General features: G+C 37.5%; 1 protein-coding gene across 1 annotated transcript; it reads left to right on the top strand.

Moving 5' to 3' along the window:
• The first annotated feature begins 972 nt into the window (after positions 1–972).
• On the top strand, positions 973–27195 carry LRRC72 (leucine rich repeat containing 72). The gene is made up of 12 exons (XM_041418257.1): positions 973–1036; positions 7989–8068; positions 9176–9573; positions 9679–9810; positions 10735–10851; positions 14235–14304; positions 16405–16486; positions 17698–17811; positions 21983–22072; positions 23981–24145; positions 25349–25376; positions 26839–27195. The coding sequence occupies exons 1-12, from the start codon at positions 973–975 to the stop codon at positions 27002–27004; spliced, it is 1506 nt and encodes a 501-aa protein (XP_041274191.1). The 3' UTR covers positions 27005–27195.
• The last annotated feature ends 720 nt before the right edge of the window (positions 27196–27915 follow it).

Genomic DNA, 27915 nt, shown 5'->3' with positions numbered 1-27915 from the left:
TCACAGAAACCAATGAGACTAATTTAGGTTGCTGGCTCCCAAGAAAAGCTCTAAGTTATCTAGATATCCTAGAACAAATTCGAGACCTAAAACCAAGCCAAAGCTGTAAGTGGAATAGTTTCACCATTGCAGTATATCCAGTGAACAATCAGTTACATTTTGCTCATGGAAGCCTTGAACTGATATTCCTGCCACAAATCTGACAGAGCAGCAATTTGGGGTCCTCTATACTCATTGGACTTGGGGCATAAATGCTCTTCTCAGAGGAAAGTACACACAGAAGAACTGATGGAACTGACATGTGCAGATGCTGGAGAGCCTCTGAGACATGGGAAATCCCATTGGGAACTGGTGCCACTGCCCAAAAAATTACCTCTGAATGTTCTCATTCTGTACAGGCAGAGGAAGAGGGTGCTGGGGTGCTTTGGGCACCTAGCAGATGTCAGAGCTGCAAATTGCATTTTCTGTTGGCTAGCTCAGTGTACAGTCTGCACTGCATACTGATTTCAATTAATTCCCTTCTGGACAGCTAATTTTTCCAGCATGGCAAGTTCACTCAAAATTATGAAATTCTGTAAGTGAGAGGGTTTCCGTGAATCAAGCACAGCAATACTAAGTTTTATAACTCTTGTATTTCCCTTCTATAAGAGTCTTCTGCTTGTGGGTATTGAATAAAATTTTCACACAATTACATTTCATAATGGGATTATTAAGCCAGGGACACTTATTATGGGAGGTTTGATCTTACCTTTTAACCTAGTACTTTTTTTTTCTTTCTTTTTGTCTACTGTTTCTCCAATATCCCTGTGATACAAAATGGCATGGCTATACAACATAAATGATAATGGATTGCTGAGGAAAATGCATTGCTGAGAGTCAGGGCATAATGAGAACCTGCACAATTAAGAACTTTAAAGCCCAACAGTGAAGTTCTGAAGGCCATCGGAGCATTGATGATAGAGATGTCACACCATGGCGTTAACAGGAAGCCTGCAAAGGCACTTGTCCATGCTGGCTGTTCTGCGAGGGCCACGAGGTCAGACTGCCTTGATGAGGGGGATGAGGATGCTTTGAGGTTATGGAACACCCATTTGTTTTACCATGGGAAGTCTCAGGTGCCAGTTCCAAATATTATTTTGAATCACTTCTGAAATTCTGTGAGAATTCTGCAGAACTGCTTTTTACCTTTGTTGACACTGTTTTCGAAACATTAATGGGAACTCCTTTGGTTCTTTTAGGCAGTATGGGAAAACATCACAGAAAATTGTTCAGGACATACTGTTTAATTTTAGCACACACATTGTATGCCAGAGTTGTTTATATATGTGGTTAGCACAGCAATAGAAGAGGGGAAAAAACCAAAAACCCCAACAAAAACCCCAAACCAGAAATTCATTTGCAATGAACAGCAGTTCAGCTTGTTCTTATTCGTGGTGGATTTTTTTTTGCTGGCAATTATTTTGGAAAAAACCTAGTCTTTAACTACAATCCCATCTGCTCTGCAGTTAAATATTCAGCACTGCTTACTAGTGACCTAACATTAGCACTAAAAATCATAAGTATTACTGGCAGTTAATAATGTTCTAATAGTATATGGTTTAGCCTGTTCTGAGAGTTAAGATGATATTCTGTAAAAAGCTTGCAGATATATATCCAACTCAAGCAAATTCCCAGAAACACACTGACAGACACAGAAATCTTGTAGAAAACTATCAGAGTAGAGACTACGCAGTATTTTATTCCTGCCCTTGTTGAACAAAGTATTTTAAACATGTGAAATGCATTTTTTTCAAAGGAGTGTTTTTGCAGGAGTGTTTTCATTCTGAAGTTACACGTTTCCTGGATCTCTAGGACTTTCTAAAAATGTTCAGTTTTCACAAACCAATATATTTGGGTATCATTTTTTAGGTAAAAATCATATCACCTTGAATGAGCTAAAATAACAAAAGCCAATGCTGTGTGTGTGTGTGTGTGTGTGACACTACAATTCTTTTTATTGCATGAGACATATACTTTTTAATGGAAAAATATGTCTAATCCTCAATCCACACAAAACAAGGCACTCCCTTGTAGGCTTTAGCTAACAGCAAATCTGCTGTTCCCTCAAGGCAAACAATCAGGTAGCTCTGACACCTGCAGCTACTGTTTCACCTAAGAAGGAATCAAACTAGTGGGAGCCTGGGGAAATATAAATACAGTAAATGCATTAAAAATACTTCAGCTGGTGCTTAGAGATTGTGCCATCATGAAGTACTACTTTTTTGCAATAAAACAAACCCCTATAACTCAGGAGTTTAAAAGTTGGCCTACTGTGGGGTTGGAGCAATTATCAGATATACTTAGGAGAGGAGGTGTAGTATGGATTAAAGCCATGTTCATACTAATACCAAACTATTTGAAGGTAGAACAAATGTCTAGGATGACAATTCCTTTTAAGATCTGCTGGCATACTTACAGAACACATCTAGCACATTTTTTAAAAAAACATAGATTTTTTTGTAGAAGTGGAAATGGGATCTCTTGATATGTGATTTTATAATTTGTGCTGGTCTTTTTAAAAAGAAATCATAAATTCATGCTGACAGACAAAAAGTAAAATTCTCAAAGGTACTAGTGTACTTAGAATTCCAATTGTCTAAATGTTCTTTATAATTGATGTTTTTTAAGCAATTCCTCTGCGTTTTACAGATTTCCAAAGGGTCCATATTGAATTCAAATTGTGTTCTGCCACACAGACTATTACTTCTTCAAGTAATAGAATTACTCTCAATATTTTTCTCCCCAGTGAAATTTTGTGAACTTGAACATGTATCTTTGTAAATAATGCCAATACATACAAATATACATACCATACCCCTACATATCATTGCACAAAATCACTGTGAAAAATGAGAATATGGGCAAAAGAAAATTTTAATCTGAATTTATTAAACTGTTCCTCTGTGACAGGAAAATCATCATGCCTACCACCTGTAGAAAAACCTCTGAAATCAGTAACAATTATGTAGTTTGTGAAAATCTTGAAGTTCATGAAGCTGCTCATCAAGTATCTCCTCCAGCTTTTCACCATTCAATGTTACCTGTTCTCTTCTTCTCTAACATGAATGCAAGAAACAAGAAACAAAATCAGAAACAGTTGTGAAACATAGTTATGGTATATTCATTCTGCTGCTAATTGACAAAAATATGATAAATTTATGAACATTATTACATGAACCTAAGAGAAAAACAGTGGACTTGATCCTGAAGATCTGTTCCAAGACTAGATCCTATTTTCTGTGCAGGACAGTGCTGCAATGGTGGCTTTTTCCATGTACAAAAATTTAAGAGACAACTGAATATTAATCTATTACTTGCCTTTGATGCACTGCAATGGTGTCCAGAAGTCATTTGGCCCTAACTCTTTTACTAAGTTGAGCTACTTATCGAAGCTTTAGCCTAGTTACAGTACTGAGTATCTGGCAAGAATTGTAGAATAAGTAGTAGTAACATAGTGTGTAAGTAATTGATTCACACAGTTCAGGTCACTAGAGCTTTGATAGACTAAACAGTTACAGGATAACAAAATCTTAAGTCAGTGAGACAGATGAGTCGGAATTTCTTCCAAGGCAGAACTCATGAAGAACCAATCTCAGTGCCAGGCAGCCAAGAGACATACTGTATCCCATATTTAGATTAGGATGCATGATCAGTATTATATAAATAAAGATTTTTTTATAATTCATATTATAATTTTAAGAGTCCTAGTATTAAGATTGCATTCCTTTTCCCTTGGATGAATGTACATGCAAGTTCTTACATGTATAAATTCAAACTCTTCTTCAGACTTTAGTTTCATTTTGTATTGCATATAATCATTTGTATCTATTTAATTTTACAGTATGAATTCAGCATAGGACATGTATTATCTTCATGGCATTAACTGACCAATTAAGTTATTACTCTTGTTATTGGGAATGCTTATACTCTCCGAGCATTTTCTCTAAACCCACCTGGCCCCACAGTGTTTAGGGGTCAGCAATGCACACAGACCCTCCATCACCCAAGGAAATTGATTCAGAACTGCTTTTGTGCATCTCTGTGTTTCAATCATGCACCATATAAGCACAGTCTCATTGTCAACATATTAAAAAGACAGAATACTGGAAGTATACATCTGACAATTACATTGGCAGATATACTATTAAATATTATTGGAAAATGAAAAGTTAAGAGCTTTTTTCAGTATCTGGAGGTTACAAAACAGCTCACTGATAGATAATTCTCTGAATTAACAGAGACACTGGATCAGTCATCAGTAAGAACAGTATTGACTTCAACCTGTAGAGAGCTCTGCAGATAGTCTTCTAGAAAACAGTTATTACTTAGAGGTTAAGGTAGTCAACTTTGTTAGGAATCAATATTAAAAGTTTTAAACATGCACAATATGCTTTTATGAAAAATACTGTCAATATTAGTATATATATATGTATATGTATATATTTATATAAATATGTCAATATATTTTATACATATTAAAATAGCTATAAACCATAACCATTGTGGAAGTGCACATACAACATTCTGAAAGATTAGGATGCAAATTTCTGAGACTAGAGTAATAGGATCATTTGCCATAAGGATGTTGTTTGCAGAATGTTTACATACCCATAAAAGAGCTGCACCAGACAATGATTTCTTTTCTGAATGTTGATCAGACTTGGAAGCCAAACTGCGGGAACACTCCAGCATGCAGAATGGCCAGGGAACAAAGTTAAGAGTTGGCTATATTGAAATGAAAGATATGTCCAAATTGTGCTGATAGAAAAATAAGAGTATTTATAAAGCTGTTGGGCCTCCTCTCCAGAAGGCTTGTCACATTAGTGGTGGTGGTCTTTATACTCCAGGGTAGTAGTCAGTTGTCAAGTCAGAGTGAAGCTGCATACAAACAAGGTGGTTCATCCATATGATGCAGTCTACTGGGACAATTTTGCCATAGGTTGCATCTGGACTGTTTTATCTTCTTTCTGTATACCAACCATCCTCTGTCATATATTAATTTATATCACACATAATACAAGAAAAATTAAATGTTGCTTCCCAGGCAGCACCCTAACCACTGCAGTTAATCATTACCTTCAAACTGAAAATAGTCTGAACTGTTTAGATATAGGACCCCCCAGTTTGTATTATTTATTGGGGACACCCTAACCACTGCAGTTAATCATTACCTTCAAACTGAAAATAGTCTGAACTGTTTAGATACAGGACCCCCCAATTTGTATTATTTATCGGGGGAAAAAGAACCACCTCCCAAAATTCTGCTCCTGAACCTGCTAAAGGGTCACTGGGATGTTATCAGTGCCATCAGCAAGATTAATAGCATGAGTGAGAGAAGTGATTCAAATTCCTGAATGCTTTAGACGGTGCTGAGTATTTGAAACATCTGCACAGGGCTTGCAGCTACTGGACCTACGAGAGAACTGCACTCTTCTGGAGCAAAACCTGGAATGCAGGTGGGATATCCTACTGATCTTTCCTCAGGCTTCTGGCTTTCACCTGATAAACACTGATAACATATTTCCGGTTACAAGAAGAAAAAAAAGAAAAACAGCATTTATGTGCAATATTTTGCATTTCACTTTCCAGGTGAAAAGTATTTAATAACCTCAAAAACAAGTTAATTGTACTAATTTCTATGTATCAGTATAACATAGGCAATTTTAAATTCATCCCACATAGTGCTTTTATTCTTTGATGGATGTTCTGGTATAAGTACCAGAAATGCACAAGCATGTGAGATGGCAAGTAATTCTCTAGTTGAATCTACTTTCTTTGGGAGGTTGGACTAGATAACCTCCAGAAATCCCTTCCAATGTAAATTAAGCGAGTCTATAAAATGTATATGCAGTTTTTAAAAATACCCTTGTGGAAGAGCCATACAGCACAGTACCTTTTCTAATATCACTGGTAAAGAATAACTGAATTCTGAAAATTATAAACTTTGGTGATAAAAATATCACATTAGGCATTGGTTTTAGTATATTTCATCTTTCACAGCCATTGAACAACAGGTTAAGTTACAAACAGCTATTGTGATATTGGTTTTTCTAAAAGTAAAGTACTGTCAAAATAATTGGGAAATTTAAAAAATGGCAGAATGATTTAGCATATCAAATCATTATTGCCCAAGTGTCAGTTGCTAGACTGTGATAAAACTCTTCCACAGAAGAGTTTTCACCAGAGATGGTGAAGCATGTGGGCGGAACAAGACAGCATCCAACAGAGACATACTGCATTTTAAATCAGGTTTAATCTCAATTTTATTGTCCCTAGCAAATCTGTGTTTCTATAATGTGGTTTTTAAAGCAATACAATGACAATTTCCTATATCTGTGTTTGGCCAAAGCATGGACATACCAGGAGGCATGTGAAGTAGAAAACAAAAGGTGTCACTTCCCAAGGCACCTGTAGCCTGATGATTTACAAAATCAGTAACCTCCTGTTCTGCCCTATCACCTTTGTCAGTAAAAGCAAATCTGACTGTGCTTTCCCCTATTTCTATGTTATCACATACTATAAAGTCATGTTGTCTTGTTGCAACTGCTTATCCATGCATAAGCACATTAAATATTTTACTACATAAATATGAGAAGTTTTTTTGAAAAATATGTGTAACAAATCAGTCATTATTCTGAGTAACCCAAAGGAAAAATGGTTGTTCACTTATGGACAGCAATTTAATTCAGGAATAGTAACAAATAGGCTACATATATTGGGGAAAAAAAAAAAAAAAAAAAAAAAAAAAAAAAAAAAAAACAAAAAAAACAAAAAAAAAAAAAACCCCACAAAACAATACCAAGCCACTGTAAAATATGGTCACAGTTCAGTTGGAATAAAAAAAATATTAATTTTCCCAAATTCCTTTAAATTCATTGGGAATTTTAAGATTCAATTTGCAAATGCAGAAAGAAATAGATATTAACTTTACTGAATTTGAAATAGTTGCTATTTAATCACCCAGATTAAGTCTGTAACTACCAGTTGCTAATGGAGACAAGCACCTCAAAACCTGAAAGCATATCAAAAAAACCCCTCACTTCACATACCTCACACCTCTGTGGGGAAATACAACAAAATACCCTCCAGAGGTTCCCTCTCTCTCTCTCTTTTCCCATATTTAATTACTGAATTTTCTTGTCCTATCATGTTAATTGGACTAACTGATAAGTCACTTTCATTATTAAACGTGATTTTAATAGCTACCTTGCCTTTCACAATTCTAAACTGGTAGCTCTATCTTGTTGATTGAAAACACTGAACTTGAATGTAGAATGAAAAAAATAGAGAACTCTTGTACCAGTTTCTTCTTCTCCATTACAGTCCCTCTTTTCATGATTTTAAATACCCTAGAGATATTTTCACAAGCTAAAATAAGGGATTAAAGCAATTCCTCTTGTCAGTTTTCTACCTTCAACATGTCTAGTTTTCTTATGTGAGGTTTCTATTTGTTTAAAGCTACCTATCTGAAATGGAAGCCACCCACAGAATTTTTTCCAAGAAAATTAGATATTTGCAATATAATACTTATACTGTAGTTCCACTCCTCCATCATACACACTACATCTAGCTTCATTGGTCTGAACAAGCAGAGGCATGCACATAATTAATTCCATGAGGGACAGCTTATTCATATATTTGCACACACAACCCTTGCTCTTTGTATATCAGTTACACATAATTTACAATGACTATTTCTGCTAACTCGAGTACTCGGCGTAAATTAAATTCTAAATAAAGCTCCAAGTTTTCAGACATATTTTTGTTGTAGCTTGATCAAACATTTTCTTTTGTCCTACTTGCACATGAGTGCGTGCACACACACACACTGGAAATGGCTTTTTCTATTCTTCAGCTTGTGCTATGCAGTAAAATGGTTATAAAAATAGCAACATGGCAACAGTTACTTGCACATGTGGATGTCATAAACATTTTGTGTTCCTTTACAGCCAAACTCAATCCAAAGCACTGTCGCAGCAGTGGGCCCACTCCAGGAGCCGGCATGGGAGAAGGGCTCTCAGGCACCAAGGTGATTTGCAAGTTGCTAGGGAGTAATACATGCGGTGTGAATTAGCTGTAAATTAAACGCACAAGTGTTTTCTTTATAAGTGACATGTATTCTGGAGGAATTTATTCACAGAAAGAGTGATTAGACAGTGGAATGGTCTGCCCAGGGAGGTGGTGGGGTCTCAGTCCCTGAAGGTTTTCAAGGAAAGACAAGATGTGGCACTTAGTGCCATGGTCTAGTGGACATGGTGGGTTTTGCTCATAGGTTGGACTCAGTCATCTCAGAGATCTCTTCCAACCTAATTAATTCTGTGATTCTGTGATATACATACATAGACATAGGATCTGTGCCTAAAAATAAAGAAACCACATGAATATAGTTAAAATAAATAAATAAAAGCAAGGAAATATGGGTTATGAGCAAATATGATCCAGGAGACAGCCCAGAGGTATGAGAGGTCTCTCCCAGCTCCCCCTACCCACTGCCCTCCGGGGTCTCTCGCTGGCCCACCCAGGACCCCTCCCTGAGTCCTGGCTCCTGGTGTGGGTACCCTCGCTCACCATCGAGCTCCTTCCCCAGCACAAAGCCCTGTCTTGATTCACGCCCAGGCTGGGGCTCCCATTTCAGTGTTACACCACTTCTACTGCATCCAGCTCTGGGACCGTCAGCTCAGGAAGGACATTGAGGTGATGGAGCAAGTCCAGAGAAGGGCAAGTGAGATGGGCAGGAGTCTGGAGCACGAATCTTATGAGAAGTGGCTGAGGGAGCTGGGGCTGTTTAGCCTGGAGGAAAGGAGGCTCAGTGGAGACTTTATTGCTCTGTACAATTCCCTGAAAGGAAGCTGTAGCCAGGTGGGAGCTGGTCTCTTCTCCCAGGCAACCAGTGACGGGACCAGAGAATGTGGTCTTCAAGCTGTGCCAGAAGAACAAATAATTTCTTCACAAAACGGGCGATTATAGACATTGGAATGAGCTGCCCGGGGAGGGGGTGGAGTCACTGTCCCTGGAGATGTTTAAGGAAAGACTACATCTGGCATTCAGTGGCACTATCTAGTTGAGGCAGTGGTGATCAGCCATAGGTTGGACTTGATCTCACAGGTACTTTCTTAAACCGATTCCGTGATTCTAGGTGCGTGCTGGGGGTCCTGGCCCCAAAAGCTCACTCCAGCCTGGCCGGCCCGCCCGCCCCAGCGCAGCCCAGCCGCGTCTCGCGATCCCGCCCTGCAGCCGCCCAGACCCGCCCCGCCCCGCCCGCACGGCGGCTGCCCTGGCGCGTCCCCCCGGCCCCAGCAGCCTGGGCTTCGGCCTCGGCCTCTCGCTCTGCTTGGCACCGCCGCCACACCCCGAGACGAGACGTGCTCCGTTGTCCCCCGCCCGGCCCCGGGGCGGCAGCGAGCGGCCCGGATCCTCCGAGAGAGCCGGGGCAGCCCTTCCCGTCCTTCCTAGGCAGCGAGTGAGCGTGCCTGAGCCCTGCGGCCGCGCGGTGCCGAGGCGCAGAGCCGGGGCTGGCAGGAACAGGGCTCCAGGGTGGGGAGAGGATGAGATGTCGCATAACGGAGTATGCGAAATCTGAATCTTTGAGCACAGCCTTCCTGTAGAACGCAACCCCCGGGTTGGTGCTCTCTGCCGTAGGTCGCCTTCCCCATTGTCACGTCGGCACTCCCATCGGTGTGTCCCGTACTGCCGGGGCCTGACTTGGGGTGTGTCACAGCTGCTTTTCTCCAGAGATCGCTTGGTGTTCCTTGGGCAGATTGTGCTCGTATAGTAACAAAACTGTGGCCCTTTGTGCCAGACCTTTGCCCTTTGCAGTTGACAGCTGGCCGTGCCGAGTTCTGGGCAAAAGGCACGGTGCCACAGCCGCTGTGGGGACAAGCGGCCTGCGGGTGCCTGGCTGCCTCTGGCCAGAGAGTGCCACACGTCCCACACCTTTGCAAGTTACTTTGTGAAGGTTTAGCACACCCAGAACACGCTGGAGTGGTTGTGCAGCCAATACAGGCCACTCGACACGCCTGTCAGTGCTTGCAAGCCATTTTGTGCTTGTGAAGTTGTATCAATTTTGTGTTTTAACAATAGTGGTCATAATGATGTTGGCCACAGTAGCTCGTGTATTAAACCCATTTTTTCTCATACACAGTTTAGTTTTTATCAACCACTAGTAAGAGAGATCCATAATTCTTACATTAATGGGTTTTGCTGCTTTTGCAAGTTATGACACATCAGGAATATATTCTGAAAATAAAAATTATGTCTGCATTTTGCAATGTTAAATGTACAAGCAGAGTTTTCTAGATGCATAGTTTTAAAAGGTCATGTACGTAGTTTTGAAGTAAAGCTGCATAAAATAAAGTTGCAACTGTAATGCAAAGTAAGCAGTTTCCTTGTTCATCACAAGTACTGGGTTAGCTGACCTGACTGAGAAGCTGATTCTCCAGTTAATACATGTTAATTTCACTTCATGCCTACCAACTGTGATTTTCCACAGGAAAAGAAAGTTAGTGTAAGTGTAGCCTAATCACCAGACTATTGTTATCAATTTAAAATAGAGACTGGAAATTTAATACCTCCTTATCTCTCTTAGACTATGTTACAGTTTACTGTAATAAGGTGCTGTGATACATATATTAATTGTGGTCTGCACATTACTTTAAACGCTGAGTTCACATATGTTACAATGTAATGAATCCATAGTGATGCAGCATATTATACTGACAAATGTACTGTATACTGTCAGGCAATAGAAAAGCAGCTGAAGATTTGTGGCTATAAGAGCAATGTGGATGTCGTAGCACTGTATCTGGCTAGACAGTAAGTAAAATGTTTCTTGTTTTGACTTTTACTAAAAGTAGATAATGCAGTAAATGCAAATCTTTCACAGTGCTTTCTGTATCAGGAACTCTAAACATAATTTATATGTGAAATACCAGTAAATCATATTCTTACATAGTCCATACATGTTGTGGATGAAGACATGGTAGAGGTACACGGACACACAGCAGCACTGCGCTCACAGCTAACAGCCTCATCCCCAGATACACAATCTGTCTGCAGCAAGCCAGAGTTGCTTGAGGGTCTGTGAGCTCATGGAGTTGTACATGAATTTCTGCCATGGAGAGCAGAGGAGAGAGAGTTGATGGGCTGATCTCTGCCTGTTCTAACAGGCGTGTAAGGCTGGGTGGAAGGAGCATCAAGAAGGCTAATGAAAGAACATGGGACCTGCCCAGTCTAGGAACTGCCAAATTTCTGACCTCCCTGAAGAAATTTGTTACTGCAATGGCAAAACTCAGTGGTACCACCCTTGAAATTACCTGCATCTGTGCTGCTAAGAACTGAAGGGAGGGCAGGGCAAGATAAAGTGAATACAAGCACAAGAATACTTCTTTTGGGCAGGCAGTACTGATGGGAGAGCTGATCTCCTCTGAGAGCTTAATGAAACAGCTTGAGATGTAGGGCAGATGAGGAGAAGAAGACGTACTAAGTGAAGGAAGGCAAACTTTCATGAACCTGTGGGTGATCTAGGTTGATAGAGGTGTATGTTGTAGTATGAACATGCTGAGAGGCTGCCATAGAGGGATGGATACATGACAGGACATACTTCAAAGTTTTAGGAAAGCGTGCTTGGAATTTCTGGCCAGGGCACAATTCCAAGTGTTGCATACCTGTCTGCAGCCTCACAACTGCTCACATGGTTGATAACATATAGAAAAACCAACGTAGTTTAATAATTCAGGGACAAGGTTTTCAAGGTCTCTTGGTCCAATGAGTGAAAAAAAAGTCTTAAGGAATTAAGGAATTTCAGTGTTGTTGAGTCTGTTTTTAGTGGAAATTATATGGTCTTGAAAATGTATGTGCTCACTAATATGTTTAAATTCCTTGTCATATCTCCTGATTTACATCAAGAAAGTATTTGATGCTTTGTGAGGTAAAACATACAGTTACTGTCAATTTTCTTAAAATGTGCATTTTAGAAAGAAGAAAAAAGATAAAATTTAAGGGAGAAGTTTCAATAATGAGAAAATTACAAGGGGCATATATACATACTTTCTAAACAATACAATTATTATACCACACATGTAAAGAATTAAGACTGTGTATACAGCCTTAATTGGTGTATTTTCTGGTTTTAAATGCTTAAATGTGTGGCCTCACTGGCTTTCAAGTATTTTTTTGTTATAGAATAAAAAGAAATGCTCACATGGCAGATACATAAGTGATCTGTCTTCCCATTAAACCGTTTTGGTAAAGATGATGCAAGATGGATTCTTTCATGATTGGATAGAAGTGAACTCCTTTTATTCTGTATCAGTTTATATAAACTTGAGCCCCAGCCAAGCTCAGTATCAGATCATGCCTCCTTTAGTGTTGGTTTGACATATTTTTCTGCTAGCTGAAATAAGAAAATGGGAAAAAAATTAAAGTCAATCAAATAAGAGGGAATGAGTTTATATTTTTAAACACTTCTGTTAAAGGGACATGAAACAGTGTATTTTGGACACTAAAAGCTGTCATCCCAGGAAAACTGATTAACTTAGCAGTAGGTAGAAAAAGAGTGCTGCAGGCCAAAAAGGATCAGTTTATAAAAGACATACAAAGTCTGGAAGGCATGTAGAAAAGGACAGGCTCTTTTAAAATGTTAGAGGAATTAAGCTCTACCTGGGGCAAATTAAATGCCTTAATATGAAAAAAAAAAAAAAAAAGCAGCAAGGCAGCAAACCAAAACACAACAAAAAAAAAAACCCAACAGATTGAGACTTGGAGATAGTAAAGATGAGCCTGTTACTAGACAGGGAATAAAGCAAATGACATGTAAAGCTGTATTCTAGTTATAGAGTGGCAGTGACCAAGAATATAAGAAATTTTGGCTTTGCTACCTGAAATGTAGTTCAGGGATGCACAGGAGCCTTAGATACGAGCTCTGTAGGAGCTCTGTATGTCCTGTCAACAGCCATCTGCTTGCCCCTGCTACTTGCAGTAATGTCTTTTTCTGTTACTTGTGACAGTAGACGCATTAAGTGTGTATTTGCAGGGTTAGTTTTTATGGTTTATCTGAGGAAGCCAAAGAAACAGTTTAAGGTAACAACATGAGAGGATAATCTGATTTTCAGTTAATACAAGGGACTAAAAGTACAGTGCCTCAGCTTTGTAAGGTTTGCTCTTGACAGACTTTTCATTTGCAAAAGCAAGATGAGAAAAGGCACTCACCCTCCCTTTGTCTGTACCTGGAGGGTGTGTTGGAAAAAAAACAACCCAGCAAATAAAAAGACAACATGGAAAGATAGAGACCAGACTGCACAGCTGGAAAACAAACATGCCTTTAGCCTGATGATGTGAGGTTAATTTTTATCAGTCCTGTTACCTTCTGAAACGTTGGCCTTCATCTTGCAACACATTAAAATCCACAAGAAAATTTTTATTATGGCAATTAAAGATTGTCAGATAAAAGTCATCTATAATTTTTCTAGAGGAAATTAAGAACATTTATTTATAGCAATGAAAATAAAGATGAACAGTTAGTTAAAATCACTTGGCAGCTTACTAATATTTTCTTGTCGTAGGTAATTTTTTATTTATAGTACACTAGCAAGCTCAAAGTGCTAGATACACAATTAAACATAAAACCATACCAGCACACGGGAGATCATTTCAGCCTCAGTGGATGTACGAAGTTTCTATGAGAATAGGGCAGGAATGGAAAAAAGGCAAAATTTCACAATATACACTAATATGAAAAAGAATAAAAAATGCCCATTGACATGCTTTGTGTCTGTCTTCTGCTGGCTTCTCTGGCACTGTGGCTGGACAATCCCTGCTGCACCTTCAAAGCAGTTTTGCTTTTAGCTTCATGTCCCCAGGGTGCCAAACTTCTCCTCCTGTGTTCTGAGCAGGATTTCTACAAAGTGCAAAGTACATGTGACTCAGACTCATAACTCATGCTGTTATGGAAAAGCAATTAATGTATCACTTATTTTGTTCCTGTTTCTTTACCACCTGCTGCCTTGTTACGTTTGCAGGTGTGCAGAGTGCTTACACTGTCTCTGCCACCTTCTCTTTGTGTCTTTCTCTACTATAAATTCTAAGGAAGTGTGCCTTTCTGATTCTTGTCTGATATTATTTATGGAAAAAAAAATGTTTATCAAATTAGTGAGCACAATGTTAAGAAATTTGTTACTCTTTTTTTTTTCTTCCATCAGAGGACTAAAAAGTATCCCAAGTCTATCACAGTTTCGCAGATTAAGGTATTTGTGGATTAACAACAATAAGGTAATTAGTTATTCCTTTAAAGAGCAGAACAATTCATCTATATTCCCTGATTAGTATTTTGTGCTCTTTTCTAGCATAAAGTATTATATATATATTGTCAAACGAATAAATTATTTTTAATTTCCAGGCTAATTTAACTGTCAAGATAACAGATTTGAAGAAAACTTTTTTTTTACAATACAGAGTGTTGTATAAGCTAATGTATATATAGTATATGTAATGTATATGTAAAGTATATATAATATATAGTGTAATATAAGCTAATGTATTTTCCTTTAGATTCACATCACATTTGTAAATCTTGTTTATTTAAGGAGCTGAAGTTTTGTGCTAATTCCTGAGCTCCCAGTGTAATTAGAGCAGGCAGTTCTTGGAGCAGACTGAGGGGTGATGTGGCTATAGGACAGGACTGGATTGCAGGAAATGCATGGCTCTTCTTTATGTACTGGCAGACATGCATAGTTTATTTCCTGGCAGGCTCGTGGTTGAGGTGAGGCTCTTGTTTGATGTCATGCACAGAAGAGTGACATAAAACTCTGTGGAATGAGCTTCTCCCTGTGCACAGGAAGCAGCACTGCAGGTCTAGGGATGACAGGGTATAACTTTTACTGTACAGTAGTTTACATGACTTCCACAGTGAGCCCAAATTCTTCCATCTCCAGAATTGCTTGCTCAGGTAAATAAGTAGATCTGCGAGCAGCAGAAAAAATAAATTTGCATTCCATGTCACTTCAGAGCACATGTATATCTTCTGCCCCAGGCTAGCATCAGTTATATGGCATCTTATGTCCAATTCATCAAAAGATCTCTACTATCTATTTTTGGAAAGAGCAAATGTATAGATATTATTAAAATGTTAATCTAAAATCACAGGTATAATAGGGCTTTTCCTTGTATAGTGAAAGGACATTAAAGGAAACAAAGAAATGTCCTGATGACTAAGCAGAACTGATCTTGCTGATGAAAGAAGATAAATAAATTGGAGTTTTGCACAACTCTCACTTTTTCTACCTAAGCAGTAACAAAGAACATTCTTTTGTTGTTCTATATAACTTATGTGGAGAAGTCACACAGTGGCTTTTCATAGGAAAAGTATTACTGAAATGCCTCAATAGGAGCAGCATATTTATCTGTACTCAATAATTTTATCAGAAAGAAAGCAAACTTCAGATGATTCTGAAAACAAAACTTGCCCAAAATAGGGAAAACCATTGTACAAGAGAGTGGAAAAACTTCTGTCTTAGGCTCTTTCTTAGGTACTGTTAATACACAGAGCAAAGCACGTTTATTTCAGAGTCAGTGGCAAAATTCAAGGACTGAAATAATTCCTTTCCTAACAAATTACTTTTCATCACAGAATTTACAGAGTCAGGAATAAAATTTTGTTTGTTGCTAGGATAAAAACTTCAGCACCATTAGTAGTCTCAGTTCTCAGAGATTATAAAGGTCAGCTTGCTGTCCCACTGCAGATACTTCACCTTCCACTGGAGTCAAAAGTGTTTTGGAATTGAGCTTCTCCAAACAAGGAGGTGTGATTCCATATCTTCCACTGAAGATAACTCTTTATTGGGAATACACCCATATTCATACTGATTTTTTTTCTATAACTCTTAATTGATTCTCTAAATATGATTAGATTACATTTCTGGTAAATAAGAACAAATTTGTGCTCTTTGAACCTGCTGGTGAAAAAACAACTTAAAAACAAAATGTTGGGTTTATTCAAATGATATATTTCAGGAATATTCTTAAACCAACATAAAATTATTATGCTCTAAAAGGGTCTTTTAACAATAAAAATTATTTCAAATATGAATAGAAGGAAGAGAAAATATGGAGATCAGTCATTTAAAGAAATCTATTTCCAAATACAAATGTTAAATGTGTAGTTCAAAAAATTAGGTAAGGCTCTACTGCTTGTTTTGATTTGTAATTAGTACTTCTAATGAAGGTTCAGTTGAAAGAATCTTTAAACCAAGAGTCTTAAACAGAAATTTAAGAAACTACCTGTGGTTAAACAGTTTTCAAAAGGCCACGTTTATAATTCTCCAACACCACATTCAGAGTGACACATAACAGTTTGCCTAACTCTGATTTCAGATCCAGGATTTAACCTTCTTGATCAAAAGCTATTACTTGACTGAACTCTATCTCAACAATAACGAGCTGACAGATATATCAGGTACCAATCTTCCCTTTTTAAGTTGTTGAGCAGAGGCCTGTACTTTCTTTTTTCTGTAGTGGCATTCAAAGTTATAAAACTGGATTACAGCAAGTAACTTATTAGCTGAAAGCTCCTATGTACGTATAATTAATACATGTTAATTATTAGATATTTAATTTTTCCAACATAATTGAGTGACAGTAAGGTGATGTGTTTATTCTGGTTTAAGGGATGAAATGTCATTCACTTTATGTCAGGCAGTTGTGAAATACTTTTGATCTTACATGACCATATTTAATATTGAGAATTTATAACCAGAAGTATTTTGCAAAGTTACTGCCAAACTTGGTTTATTTTAAAAATCTGTCTTATACTTCTATTTTAGTTTTGCTTATCCTTGTAGATTAAAATTACCAGACTTGTAAATTTGTGAATGAACAGGCCAGAGCATAACATATTTCTAAACATTTTAGACATTTTAAATGCTAAATTTTTTTTTTCTGTCCCTGTAAAATGCTGGATGAGACATGATGTTGATTCATTTCTGTGATATTTTAAGCAAACTTTATCTTTGAAGAACATAAACATGGATACAAGAGACAATACAGATGATAACAAAATACGGATAAACAGAAGGGTATATCATTAGTCGAGAAATAAAATACTGTATATGATTTGGAAAATGAGATATCTAATCTTGATGTGTGAGGATGTGAACACAGTCTGGGTCAAAACAATATTTTGTAATAGCTTTTTAATACATCACTAATTACTTGAAACAGAACTATTTTCCAAGGAATGCACTATTTAATACTTGTGAGACAAAAGTAGTATGAGGGATATACTATTGTTTCTGAGGCAAAGGTAATATTAGATCAAGCTAAAAGGAAGTGAATTAACCAAAGATTATACGGATATAGGAGGAGGTAGAAGGGAGGTAGAAGAGAGGTTGCAATTGAGGCTGATTTGTTAATGCAAGGGTGATGTGGACAAATGGAAAAAATTGGAATGAAAGAAAGGCTTGTGCTTAAAGGATGTGACTAGAGAGGTGAGAAGGATATTGAAATATCTTTAATTATTGCTTAATTAACATCTCATGCAATGTGTTACCAAAAGACAGGCATAAATAGATAACTAAAATACCAAGTTCAGTGTACAGCATAGCAAAATAATGTTCTAATAAAGGCAGCTATGGTGAGAATGATTAATTATTTTTCATTTTATTTCAGGTGCTCTGAAACACCTATGTTCATTACAGATTCTGTTTCTTCATAACAACGAGCTAAAAAAACTTGGCAAAACAGTGAAGGAATTGAAAGGAATGATAAGCTTGCAGACTCTAAGTAATACTTTATTTTTATTTTGCAGAACAACATGTAGTAGCTTTTTAGTTTCCTTTCAGGATGTTTCTTGACTATTTCTGCATCAGTTGCCAATAGCTTTTGAAGCTAATTAGCAATTTCAGCCAAATTTGACAGAAGAAAGAGGTCTCTAAGACATGAAAATTCCACAAAGAGTACCTCAAATGAGGAAAAACTGCTAAGTGACTTCAGAAGTTAACTTTTTGGCTGCTGGCTGCCAGTAGCTTGGGTGAATAGCTTGGAGGGTGTCTAAGCAGTTTACAGCTGCCTCTCTGTAGTGAAACACAGGAGTAGGGTGAGATTATCATAGAGGTGAAAGGAGTTGAAAAATGGGTGTTACTGCTGTTGAGACTGTGAGTGATAGGTTATAGGGCCCAAATTCTTGCCTCATTAATTCTCTTGCTTATAGAACTTCCTTTCTAGATTCTGGATTTCTAGAGTCTAAGAATAAATGCACTTTAGGTATTATTCATAACAATGTCTGTTAAGGAGCATACTTTCTGATACACTGGCTGAAAATGAAATTTGCACCATCTCTGAAATTTCAAATTAAATTATACAAGACAGCATTGGTGCCACGAAGTTACAATATAAGGAGGTAGGATTACATGCTATTAAGATATTGAAAATGGAAATATAAGCAGTCTTTTCCCATGATTCCTAAAGGAATGTCAACATAGGTCATGCCAAATGCTTGGTACTTGGAGAAGACAGTAAACAAGTTTTGTGCCTTGGTGATATGGTTAAGGAGGTGAATGTCAGAATGTCACCAGGCCGTAACACCTCCTTAAGCATTCAGAAAACTGATTGTCTGATTGTGGGAAAGGAAAATATGAACAAAAAATTAGAATTTTAATTCAACTTGACCCTGAACCAAAATTAAGAAAAACAAATCAAGTGTTCAGGAAGACAACATGCCAGCCAAACTACTGAAGGTCTTTCATTACATGCAAGATAGAAAAATTAATCCATTTAAGAATGCAGTTTTTTGAAGTGATTAGGCAGTGTCTGGAGAGACATCCTATGTATGAATGGTGCAGTCACTTGAATTTAATGTTTGCTCTACAAATTAATAAGGAGCTTCAACAAGCACAGGAAGTTTGTTGTACTTGTTGCAACCATCTGTGGGAAATACATAGCAGATAGTTAAAGTGCTGCTGAGTTATTATAAATGGCAGTTACAAAGGCACAGTGAAAATTGTATGCAAATTGGACCAGCCACCACCATAGAAAAGGAAGTGTTTGAAAAAACAACCAAACAATATATATATATATAATATACTGATCTACCCTAATTTAAAAAAAAAATTGTTTAGTTCAAATATTTTTACAAGAATAAACAGTAATCAGTGGAAGAAGCTTAACAACCTTAATAACCAAAACTTTAGAATCATTGCTACATGACCTTTGCAGTCATGAAAAAAATTGTCAGTGTCTTTGCTTCAAGGAGATTTTGTAATAATGAATTCTTAAATTAACAGGTCTCTATTGGTTTAGTAAAATGCCCTGTCATATTTGAAGTAAATTAAATCAGTAAATGAACAAAATAAATTTTAAAAGTCATATCATATATATCGTATTACTGTATAATTTATCTGCCTTCTTGCAATATTAATAAGTATTAAATGGGTGCAGAATTTGCACTGTGTAGCTTTGCAAAGGGCTGTGCCCATAACTCGCTTTTATAAAACAAAACCAGTGAGACTTCTCACTGTTATGAGGTAGATCTTTTTTATTGCCAATCTGATTTAAAAAAACAAAAGAAGTCACTTGCCAGCCTTCAACAGAGCTTCTGGATACTTAACAACATTTTATTATTTTGTAGCTCTTGGGGACAATAGAACTATTAAAACACAGTGTTATTGTTTGCTTCAGAAGTAGCTTCCAGCTGCCAAAATGTTGCATTTCTCTTCCTGAAGGCTCTCTCGTGATTTTAGCCACTGCCCTGCGCTGGATATGTAGCATAACAACCATCCTTCATCAGGTGTCTAGGGAAGACACTCAGCTTCAAAAGATTTACTGCACATGCTGCCTACAACCGCAGCCTTTTGGGAGATTCAGAGTGCTTCTTTATGGGCTCACCCTGTGCTCACATCTCCCTTTTGGAATCCAAGATTTTTGTTACACACTCTGTAAATTGCCTCAACTGATTTATTGTCCACAGCTGATAACATCCTGCTGCTAGACCTCAGAAAACTCTCTTGTTCACTGTGTTTCTGCCCCATGTGGCAGAGGCACACTGTTTTCCTACACTCCAAATAGAGAAAACAGACAAAACTGTGGAGGAAGAAAGCATTATCCTAATTTGTACAACTAAAATTGCATGACCTTGACAAGAAAGTAGATAGCTCAGCCAGGAATTGATCCCAGATGTTTTGTAAAACAAAACCACATTGAACTGTACCATGGCTGAATTTATTGTAAAAATGAGTAGTAGAAAAGTGCACATTCTCTAAAACAAACCTACAGGTCAGTGTTGTTGAGCAGGGACATAGTCCAAGCAGCACCCAGATTCACAAGTTTAATGTCAGACCTGTTTTATGCCTTGGAAAAATCTCTCTTGAATCTTTTTTCTATTCCACTACCAAACATACCTGCTTTTAGAGATCTTTCTGAAACATTTTTCTCTTTGGAGTGCTGTAGTATATTTTCTTGACTCAAGAACAGACTTATCAGATACATACATAATATTCTTTCTGATTACCACTTTCTAGGAAAAAAATTCATTCAGTTAAAATAGAACTTTCTTTTGCTGCCACCTTGTGGGTGTCTTACTAATTTTAAGTACAGCAATTTAAAAAAATTGTTAAATAATTAAAATAAAAAATCCTCCTCTGAATACATGAACAGGTGTTTTCTATGAAGGAGAGTCCAAATGCTCATTCCAGCCTTGTTGCATCTTCAAAATACCTGCTAAATCCCAAGCATTAAGCCCTCTGAGCAGTCCCGAAAAACATGAAATTGCATCTTGTAGTTTATAAATCTGTGTGGAATTTTTTCTGACTTTTTTCGTCTACTACCTCTTACTTGCTTCTGTAATACCATCTTCCTCTCCCTAACTGCTAAAATGATGTAAGTTTTTTACCCTAGAGCGAGTATTAGCCACAGCCTCTCCTCAGAAAAACAGATGACTGTAGACTGTAGCAGTAGTTGTAAAAATGATTTTTTTCCCCTGCTCTCATGTCAAGGTGACAGCCTTCTGATTATTTTTACTGTCTTAGAAGAACAGCATCTGTATAAGGAGATAAAAAGCATTATTATGTTTTTTTATTTAGAAAAGAGGTCCCACCCCACAACACTCACTTGTTTATTAGCTCATCTGCGAACAAGCCAGTTTCTATTTTAATCAGCTCAGATATCACTGTCACTAAACAAACTGATTTGGCACGTGAGCTAGGCTAATGTTCCACACCTGGCAAAGAGGCAGCACAGGGTTGATACCTCTCTCTGTGTTGCAAAGGTTTGGTTAGGCAGGTAATGTGAACCTGAACATAAACCTTTTAGCCAACTTGCTAATGAGCTTTTGGATCTTGGTATCTCCAGCCTTGAGGAAAGCAACTGGAACCCAGGTTCTTAGGAATTTAAGCCCTCTGAAACATTATTCTACCTTTCTGGAGTTTTCAAACTAATCATCTGTCAAAATATCAGAAGGCTGTGTATTTGCATTTTATATCGTATCTGTGAGAAACAGCCTCTTATCAGCTCTGTTAAAGTCTTAGGTGTCCTAAAGCTCATCTGATATTAATAACTCCGTCCTCCTACAAATTTTGTGTCTTACATTTAAGCTGTCACGCCTAAAAGACCATTGCTATGTAAAATAGGGATTATCTAGCAGTACGTAAGAAAATCAAAGGCAAACATTTCAGTGTTTTTTGCTGTAAGGTTTGGAGTGCATGATGACACCTTTACTCAGACCTTGCCTGTGGTATTTTGCATATTCTGCAGTAAGCCAGTTCCTGCAGTCCATGTTTAGATGAGTAATTTCACATGTGTAATGTGTTTATGCAGCCTAACAATTTGAATTTGATATTTTGTACAAAATCTTTGGCTCCTAGTGACCTTTAATTTTCCTGCCTTGCAAAGTTGTTGTTTTGCTGGGTTTGCTTTTTTTTTGTGACACTGGGGCTTTTTTTTTTCTGTGTATGTTTTGCAGACCTATTCCAAAACCCTCTGGCATATGATCCAGACTACCGGCTTTATGTGATATACTTCCTTCCTTCAGTTCAGCTCCTTGACAGGAAGTGTAAGGATTGCTTTCCTCTCTCACAAAGCATTGACAGTTGCTTTTGTTTCTAACCATTTTGGAAACATAGGTGAAATTATCCTATGTGTTCTTTTATATGCATTTCTTGATAGAGAAAGAGGATTAATGAACAAGATGCCTGGTTTTTCTAAGATTTATCAAGCAAAAAGAGTTTGCATGGCATAAACACTTTGTCAAATGTTTTTGATTTATTTTTCTTTTTGAATTGTGGTGGTTTTTCTTGTATCTTTGTCTATTTGGGTGAAGATAAAAACATGTGCTTAGAAACATGTACCTACCTCTGTGCATTCAGACCGGTATATTCACATGGGTGAGTGTGCTTACTTAGGTTTGTACATGTTTCTGTACAGTTTAAGTACATGTATGCACATTTCTTGATAAGGTAAATGCAGAACAAGCGTTCAAATATAATAAATATTCAGAAGTTATCAAGAGATCTTTCACAGCTTGTCTGCTGTAAATTCTACAGAAAAAAAAATCGTCTTAAAAATAGTCAGATTTTGAATCAGTGAATCCATAAACATGCCACAATGTACCCAGAAAATCATCTTTGTTGATTTTTATCTCTGGTGTTTGGAGAACTGTGTGACTGACAGGACTGGAAATTACTGGAGAGCACTGAGAAGGTAGCTGATTCCTACCTCAGCTCTGGAAGAAAGTAGTAAGGAAAACTCAGCACCTTCTTGAAAGGGGACTGAGCAAGGCAGATGCAGGACATCTGCAGTGCTGGGAAGCTGTGCAGCTGTCCTGTAGGAAAGCTGGTGGAAGGGCCCCAGCAGGTGCCAGGGGCTGATGAGGAGTTGCTGGACCTGACCAGGTGCCCATTTGCTCACACGGTCATTTTGCACAGGTACCTTCACCCTCCCGAGCACTTGCTCTTTTGTTACCCTTGTGCTTAACACATCCGTCAGGCTGTTACTAAAACATCACTTTTTGACTGGGGAGTGATGACTGATGCTTAATGCGCTGAAAAATACGTGTTGCATTTACATGTCTAGAAACACTTCCATAAAACTTCCTGGACTTCATCTCCTAAATACAGTTCTACTGTAATCAGTCCTGGATTAAGACTTGAGGCAGTAATTTGTATCAAGCTGTATCCTGGACTTTCTATTTAGTGAAATATTTCTCTAATACATTACAAAGCTTCTTAACCATCTGTAGAACATTACCAGCATAGTCCTGGCTGTCTCCTTCACACAAGACATGTGCTCATGTTCCGCTACCTTCAGGCATGACTACTGCAGTTCCTTCCTAATTGGTCCCCTAGACACCATGACTCCAAAACTTCCCTGAACTGAAAATGCTTCTGCCAGTTACTTGTTCTATAAGTGTAGCTGACTTCTGTTCCATAGCTGAAGTACTAGATTAGTATAAGGTTCATAAAATTGAAGCCACCACCCCCAATCTAACAGTCTCAAACTATTTGCTTAAAAATTGAAGTTATTTCTTTTGAAGTGCAAAACAGGAAAAATTTAAACTTTTCTTCTGATTGCACTGCTAGGGTTTTCTCTGTAATTGACCAATGGGAATTGAACTGGCCTTAAACCAAGACTTGTTTTTGCTATTCATAAAGACACTTCCAAATCTTTACTTACTTCTGCAGGAGATCTCATTTAAGCAGCACAAAAAAATCTTCCTTTCTAGCATCTTCATTTAAAACTTCTGACCCTACTGCACTCAGAAGAAAATACTTTACTGTACAGGGCTTCACCCTGAAGTCTTAGAAAGTATCACTCCATGTTCCCATTTTGAATTGCCATGAAATTGTGTAATTAACATTATTATTGTTAAAAAACTGCAGAGAAAATATATTAATCACCTTTTGTATGCTGCCTTTTCAACTGATAGAAATAAAATTAATTTTTTTTACATTCCTTTTAACAGTAGTTACACAAAAAGAAAGGGAGTCAGCACTTCATCTGTATAACCCCAAAAGGGCTTGGGTCATGCAGTCAATAGCTTTTGGGAAGAGAGCAGACACATCCCTGGGGACTGCAGTGGGATCTGGCAGATGCACTCAACCAGCCACAAGACCGATAATGCCCTCAGGTATTTATAATACTCAAAGGAAGGCATACATTTTTAGGTCATTTGGATTAGAAATGTTTTGGTTTCCTTTATTCATCTGATAAAGCATTATTGGTTTTACTAATAGAATATAAATGCATGAAGAACTCAGCTGGTTTGCTTCATTAAGTAAGTAGTTGTAGCAGCAGCAAATGAACCCTTCTACTGAAAGTATTGTGGCAGATAAGTTCTAGTCACACCCTGTAATTACAGAATTGTCCTTAAAGATAACTGAAATTTTTTTTGTCAGTATGAGTCTTGTGTTTAGTTTTACTTATATTTAAAACATCTCAATAGACTTCTGACTCTCAGTCTCAGCATCATAGAGTTTTGATGCCCTCTAGTGCTTTTACAAGATAATCTCCTGAAGAAAATATTTTCTTCTAGTGTTCTAAATTTTATGTATCTGGTTTTGTAAGCAGATTCCTCTTTATGCTCTCCAAGCTGGGAATATTTTAATGATGTCTTATAACAGCATATAAAGCAATTTCTAGAGTTCTTAAAACATCCAGATTTGGAAAGCAGCATGATCCTGGCACAAGAAAGCAGGTGAATACCACCTGGAACCATGAGACTTGTATCACAATCCAGAACCAACTCTGAAATCCCACACAACCTTGTCAGCTTTTTTGATGTTTTAAAGCTGAAAAACCACCATTGTGCATAGATAACTGAAACTGTAGCACTTTATATAGTGTAGATGAAAGTTAAGAAAGTAATCAAATACCTGCAAGTTTTTTTTTAAATGCATATATCACAGTAGTAAAACTGAAAGCACTGTATTTAACAATGATTTTGAAGAGGCTGGGAAAAGGAGGATAGTTTAAGCATATTTAATAATTTGTTTTGCTGATGATTATTAAAGCAGGTAGAGAGCTGTCTTTATCTCTATCCTGTAATCATACACATCCTACAGTGGCATCATTTTCTGTGAAAGAAAAAAAAGCCTGGATGTGTATGTCTACAGGAAATAAAATACAAAAAACTTAAAACTACCTACACTTAAAACCCAGCAAATACTTGCTTCCATAGTAATTTAATAAAACATTATCTTAAACATTTCAAATCATGTGGTAGTTTTCAATTAATTTGAACAAGCAGTTTAGGATCAGGAAAGCAATCAATTCTCAGCTACTCAAATTGCTGTACAGCCATTAATGCTGTAATTTGAACTTTGTCTTATAGGTCATGAATTTGGAAATAACACTAATAAGTAAGTAATGTTTTCAGTGTCTTCTTCCTTTTGCATCTCTGAACCATTTAAGTTCCTCTTCCTATGCCTAAAAAATACCCTAACTAGAGAAAATGTCCAGTAAAAGTGAGCTTTTGAAAGTTTCAGGTCTTTGTTTTCAATATAGCTGCAACTCTACACTAGGTTTGTTGTCTAAAATTTACTATTGAAAGGTATTCCACATTTGGAAATGGGTACATAAAAATGCCATTTATTTGTAAGATCAAACACTGATCACTAGAAAAAGCATGCTCAAAGTATTAGAGCATCAGAATAGCTGTTCTGTATTAAGTCCCAGAAAATGTTCTCCTGACTGGCTGTTCAAAAACACTCTGGAAAATATTATGACTTGTAGAATGAAATAGTTTTATTCTGTACATGATGTTGTTTTTATTCTGTTCAGTTTCAAAATCATAGAAATAAATGTAAAACTTTTATCTCTGTGTCTGGATTGAGGCAGGAGAAAGGTTGCATTTTAATGTGATGACGTTTTAGACACAAACTTTGTAAGAGCAGATTTACAAACTTTAGGTATCAGGCTTGGCTTTACTTTCTACCTTTACACATGAGAAGATTTGAAAAAGGCATTGAAGGAAATAATAAGAGCCTACATATAATATCCTTTAACAGTACTCTGAGCACAGCTCTTTAAAAATCAAGTTATTTCTTTTGAAACATTAACCTTACCTGCCTTCAGTGCAGTTAGCTGTCCTCATTGCTAGGATGGATATACAGCTGTCTGAAGTCTTATTCATGGAAATGCTGAGGCTTTCATGACAAAGCGCATGATACTCAGTGGAGACAGTCCTGTGGCTTATATGAGGTGTGTTACTACAGGGACATCTTTAAGAAATGAGTTCTTATAAAATAAAGTTCTAATCTTGTGTGTGAGTTGGAAGGTTTTGGTTCCTTGTCACTGCTGCTTTGATGGTGTGAATCTGCTGCTTTTCTCTCCCAGACTGCAGCTGTGGCAGGATACATGAACACAAGCTCACAGTGATCTGGACTCAGAGCTTGGAGAATGGATATTGGCCCGTGGGCTAGTTAAGAGATCCACAGTGAAATAAATGTGCATTTCCATTAATGGGTACCAAGTCACTTGAATCATGTCCATTGAATCAGAGCATTAAAAATATACAAATACAACTTTTGTCAGGGAAAAAAATTGAAAACAAAGAAACATTTTTAAGTCTATTATAAATGTTTTTTAAATAATTTATAGCATGATTTTTTCAAATAGAATCCCATGACTGACCTTTTTTCATTTTGTTCTGCTTTCTTAAATTTGGTAGAAGAAAACCTTCTGAAAATTTAAAATTTTTAAATCCTCGCTCTTTAGTGTCATCATGACTGCTACTTTCATTTTCCAGAGTGTGTGTTGTAAATTAGTTCTGAAGTGGTTTGGGAATGGTCAGGAAATGGACTTGCTTTGTTCTTTTTGCAGAGTACCATTTGAGGACCCCGAAGATGCAGTTTTAGTACGGGCAACCTCAAGATCTCTAATGGAATTTTCCTCTGTGGACTGGAACAAAGTAGCCACCTGTCAAGAAAGACTGCTTCAAAACAAAGCAGGAGAGCCCTTTGAGAAGCTGACAGTCCAGTTTAGATGAAAAAACCCCTATTTCTCTCTCTAATGTTAACTCCATAAGTAGGTTAACAGCTCAATAAAACAATTAAGTGAATTTCCAGAAAAAACATGTTAGTGTAACGTTTCTTTCACCATATGTTGTATAGAGAGTGAAGGAGTTAAGACAACAAATGATAAATAGTGGCAATGTTATAATCAAAGCTGATTGAAATGGAACCCTTACCATAATTTTGTTATCCAAAAGTACTAAACTGCACACTGATTTTTAGGAAACTAAGGATAAATACTTTTATTTCTTATAATACACTTCCTCACATATTTCTCCTTCCATTCTGACAAGGCTTAAAGTCAATGCTGCTTTCTAAACATGTCAAAGCCCTTTCAGGTTGTAGCTTGTCTGCTGAGTTCCTTCCTTCTCTCCTAAGTTAGCACAGAGCCACAGGATGGTCTCTGTTGGCAGGGAGCTCTGGAGCTTATCTAGTCCAACCTTCCTGTTGGAAGCAGGGTGGAGATGAGGTTGTCTGGTGGCCTGTCAGGGAATCAAAGATTTCCAATGAGCAAGGCACCACCATTGGGAGAATGAAAGCAGGATTGGTGCTGGGTATTTTAGCACACATCCAAAACCTGAGGTTGTCTGGTGGCCTGTCAGGGAATCAAAGATTTCCAATGAGCAAGGCACCACCACTGGGAGAATGAAAGCAGGATTGGTATTTTAGCACACATCCAAAACTCTGACTCTTTTGCCCTGAGGGGATGGCATTTTCAGAGAATCCCTGAAGAGCAGCACACCCCTGTGAGCCCCAAATGCTGCGAGTGGAGCAGGGAGGCAGCAGCATTTCTGCATTCCCAGACCTCAGAGTGGAGGGTGACTGCAGCATGACTACAGATCTGAGCTCCAGGCAGGCATTTCTTGCCTGCCAATTGTCATGAAGT

The sequence above is a fragment of the Onychostruthus taczanowskii genome, unplaced genomic scaffold (assembly GCF_017590055.1).
Source record: "Onychostruthus taczanowskii isolate IOZ18803 unplaced genomic scaffold, ASM1759005v1 scaffold59, whole genome shotgun sequence".
Taxonomy (NCBI): Eukaryota; Metazoa; Chordata; class Aves; order Passeriformes; family Passeridae; genus Onychostruthus; species Onychostruthus taczanowskii.
This window is presented reverse-complemented; position numbering and strand designations above follow the sequence as displayed.